Source organism: Galeopterus variegatus, unplaced genomic scaffold, assembly GCF_000696425.1.
Source record: "Galeopterus variegatus unplaced genomic scaffold, G_variegatus-3.0.2 Scaffold1825, whole genome shotgun sequence".
NCBI lineage: Eukaryota > Metazoa > Chordata > Mammalia > Dermoptera > Cynocephalidae > Galeopterus > Galeopterus variegatus.
In genome coordinates this window covers 32,684-36,842 of record NW_007727936.1, presented here as the reverse complement: position 1 = coordinate 36,842, position 4,159 = coordinate 32,684, and the positions used below count along the sequence as shown (strand labels likewise).

At 62.1% G+C, this 4,159-nt stretch overlaps 1 protein-coding gene across 1 annotated transcript in view; it reads left to right on the top strand.

The window, feature by feature from the left end:
- METRN (meteorin, glial cell differentiation regulator) overlaps positions 1 to 1,822 on the top strand; it is a 2,942-nt gene extending 1,120 nt beyond the window's left edge. The window contains exons 2-5 of the mRNA XM_008579184.1: positions 8 to 157; positions 191 to 212; positions 1,203 to 1,262; positions 1,345 to 1,822. Of these exons, the coding sequence (XP_008577406.1) occupies positions 8 to 157; positions 191 to 212; positions 1,203 to 1,262; positions 1,345 to 1,661 (549 nt within the window). The 3' untranslated portion in view covers positions 1,662 to 1,822. The remainder of the gene's footprint in view (positions 1 to 7; positions 158 to 190; positions 213 to 1,202; positions 1,263 to 1,344) is intronic.
- Positions 1,823 to 4,159: the final 2,337 nt, after the last annotated feature.

Genomic DNA, 4,159 nt, shown 5'->3' with positions numbered 1-4,159 from the left:
GGGCCCGGGCCCGGCCGGGGGCCGCTGCGTGCACTGGGGTCCCGGCGAGCGCCAGGCGCTTTTCCTGCAGGCCACACCGCACCGCGACATCAGCCGCCGCGTGGCCGCCTTTCGCTTCGAGCTGCGCGAGGACAGCCGTCCGGAGCTGCCCCCGCAGGCCCACGAGCTCCGTCCGGAGCTGCCCCCGCAGGCCCACGAGCTTGGCGTGGACGGTGAGCAGTGGCCCGGGTGGGTGCTGCGTGGGAGTCATGAAGTCGCACTCTACGCAGGCTTGGCGGGAAGGTGCCTTGTTGTGCGCACTGCACAGAGGGAGACTCTGAGACCTGAGGTCGAGTGGGCTCCTCAGAAGCCACACAGCTAGCAAGGGGCAGTGCCTGGACAGGTGGAAGGGAGGAAGGGATGGAATGGCCCTTCCCTCCCTCTCTCCGCCCGTGATTCATTGCAGGAAAGGAGCTGGCCTGGTGGCAGAACGCAGGGAAGGGGAGGCCAGGCAGGGCAGCCTTGGGCCTCTGGTCCCTGAAGTGTGGGGGAGGGGTGGCAGGGACAGAATCAAAGCCTGCAGCCAAAGCTGTCCAGGGCTTCCCGGCCCAGCAGTGACCTCTCTCCCCTCCCCCCCCCCCGCCCAACCAACAAAAGTCCAGTGTGCTGCCTGGTCACCATGGAGATGCCGCCCGTCTCCCCGCAGGGCACCAGGCCCAGATCTTTGCCTTCCTGGAGCCTGGAGTCTGACCTGCGGGGAATGGGGCTCTCACCGTTCTGCCCCCTAGCCTCAGGCCAGAGACCTCAGAGCCCACCATTATCTCCTGCCTCCCCAGGAGGCAGCTCTGGGAGATCCCAGAGGGTTCCTGGATGCTCGTGTGCAAATGTAAGGTGGGTGTGCAAGAGTGCACAAGGACACTGGAGATCCAGGTGGGTGAGTCTTTGTGCCCGATTCCTGGGCACAGCCCCCCAGGCCTGGGTTTGTGTACATTCATATTGTGCAGGTGTGTGCCTGCAAACATACACCTGAATGCAGGTGTCTTTAGGGGTGTGTACACACATACTAGTGGCTCCCTTGCTCCCTGTGATCCCTAGGTGCCCTCAGGCCCTGAGAGGAGGGTCTGGCCACCTGCCCACTCCCTCCTGCCTCCTGTTGGGAGGAGGTCTGGGATGGTGCCTGGCAGAGGGCAGGGCCTGTGCTCATGACCTCTCCTGCATGCCAGGTGCCTGCAGGCCCTGCAGCGACGCTGAACAACTCCTGGTCGCATGCACCAGTGACTTTGGTAAGTGTCCCTGTCATTGGGGGGGAACCTGGGGCCTGCCTTCCCCCAAGTGCCCACCACTGGCCAACATGTCTCCCCACAGTAATCCGCGGGACCATCCATGGGGTCACCCATGACACAGAGCTGCAGGAGTCTGTCATCACTGTGATGGCCACCCGTGTCCTCCGCCAGACGCTGCCACTGTTCCAGGTGGAGGGCTCTGGGGGCCAGGGGCAGGCCTCCATTCGCACCCCACTGCGCTGTGGTGTCCGCTCTGGTCCAGGGACCTTCCTCTTCATGGGCTGGGGCCGCTTTGGGGAGGCCTGGCTGAGCTGTGCCCCCCGCTTCCAGGAGTTCAGCCGTGCCTATGTGGCTGCCCACGCCGCCCACCTCCACCCCTGCGAGGTGGCACTGGACTGAGGGAACTGGGAGCGACCACCAGCTGGACCTTCCTCTGGGGCAGGGTGCTGGGGAGAGGCTGGTAGGAGAGCGGGTGGGGTGGCCCCCAGATGGCATCATTGGTACCCACTGTTTCTGAGCTGATGAAGATAATCAATGAGATCACTGATTACGTTAGCTACTGTGGACCTGGTCTACTGTGCCCAGTCCAGCCCTGGACCTGCCTCACTTCATTTAATCTTCCCACAGTCTCAGTTCCTGCTTTACAGGGGGAGACTGAGGTTCAGGGGGAATGGGACCTTGTTCAAAGCCATGCAGCTAGTGAGTGGGAGGATCTACACCCGCATCCTGGGGAGGGGCTGCTTCTGGGCTGGGGGTCATGCAGGGACCCCAGCTCACAGGAACCTCGGCTCTGCTGCTCCTGCCTACTGTGTCTTAGCCTGGACCCATGCCCACTGCCTGCAGTTTATTGCTGGCTCCGTTTACCTCCAGTGCCGGGGTGCTTCTGGGGCTCAGAGCACGAGTGGAAAAGGGGCCATAATTCCCAAGGCAGGTGGTGTGCCTTCGATGGGGTGGGGGCAGGCGTAGGGACACCACTGCCAGCTCTGAGCCAGAGCTGTGGAGGAAGGGCTTGCAATCTGGCAGGGTGCCAACTTCCCCTCCGTGGTCCCAGTCATCCTTGGCTCTGTCACTCTCAGGAAAGAATGCATCCCTCTGTCAGGAGGTCCCTTCGACGTGCTGAGCATCCAGACATGGCTAGGGACCCACAGAGTATGGGGTCTCCACTGCGGGGTCCTGCTTGTTGCCCATTTCCGGCGGGTGGGGGGCACAATGGGGCCTCTAAGGACCATTTCCCGCCACTGGCCCATTGTTGCTATCCCCGCCTTCCTCCTTGGCCTTTCAGCCGCATAAAGGGCCAGCGAGGGTTCAGGACAGACAAAGCCCAAGGCCCTGAGGCTGAAATCCCTGGGTAGAGAGGGGTGGGTGCAAGGGCTGCCCAGCCCTGGACAAGCTGATGCCTCTCACATCATGGAAGGCAACCCCTCAGCTCCTGGAAGAGACAGCCCCACGACTTGGGGCTGGGGACCCCAGAACTTAATGCCCATCCTCGTCTGCCTGTCCTCACTGGGAAAGGAGCCAGGGGTGGAGGGTGGAGGCCAGAAGCTTTGCCCAGGCCTAGGCAGAATGAACCCCTCATCTTTCAGGCAAGAAACTGAGGCTTGGAGAGGGACACAGCTGTGCAGAGCTCACAAACAGGGCCTCTGGAATCAGCTAATGTAGGCGCCTAGTGTGTGCCATACCTTGTATGGATACTTGGTAGGTCACCTCCAGTGGTCATCCTGGAACTTCCAGGAGGTGGGCACCCGCATGGAGGACAGGCTCCTTTTACCTAGATCACCTGCTTGTTGTGGGGGCTGGTGAGAGGTATGGGTAGGGGAGCAGACACCCCTGCCTGGCAGGCACTTCTGGTTTCTTCCCACCTTCTGCCCTTCCTCAGGCTCCTTGCTGCTTCCTCTTGTCTCCCCAAACTCCCAACTGTGGAGTGCTCAGGGCTCAGACACTAGATCTCTCCTCCTCTCCATCGACATTCTCTCATCGGAGAGCTGGGCCAGCCTCTAATAACAGTCAGATGAGCCCGCCTTTTCACCTCTAGCCTGGACCGCTCCCTGGACTCCAGACCCTTACATACCTGTCTGCTCCTGTCTTGGGAATACCCACTTTCTGGAAGCAGCCTCTGTCCCTGCTGGGGCTCCTGATCATGTCATGGATGGCTGAGAAGCAGCCAGGCTGGGGCATGTGCAGACATTCATGGGCGTTTCGCCTTAGCCAGGGTGAGGAGGTTGTGGCTAAACTCCCTCATCCAAGGCTCTGTTCCTCCACTTGCCTCTCCCAGCCCTGGGCCTTATGAGGTCACCTCAATCTTTATGTTTTCTGGAGAAGGAGGGTGATCTCCCCGGCTCCTGAGGCCCTGTCTTCCACCCCTTCGGCTTGGCCAGCTGCCAGACGCCCCCGCCCCACTCAACGAGGGAGCCAGCAACTGTCTTCTCAGGCCTGCTACTTTTTTACTCGTCAGCCCCCTCCTGCGCACCCCTCTCCCTCAGACCCCAGCACGTCATCCACTTTTCACCCACCGGGACTAATTCTCTTGGCTGTGGGAGGGAGGTCGAATGGGTGTCCTCCCTGGGACTGCTATGGGTTTGGTTGGCTTCACAGGTGTCCTGGTCAGCAGAGCCCGCACAAGTGTCCCTAACACGGTCATATGGGGGTGCGCCCCTTCCGACCGAGCTCGGGCGCCCGGCAGCCTACGGCCTTAGCAGGACCCCCGCCCGCGGGCTTCCTTGTCTTCCCGTCGCAACGTCCCGTCCCCTGTGTGAGGAGTTGCGCTCCACGAGGGAAGGACGCCCGGACGCGCCCCAGATAGCGGTCCACGGACAGTCGCAGGCTTTGAGCCGGACACGGTGCAGCAGACCCTGTGAAGGTCACCGCCTAGCGGGCCGCCCACGCCCCCCCCCCCCCCC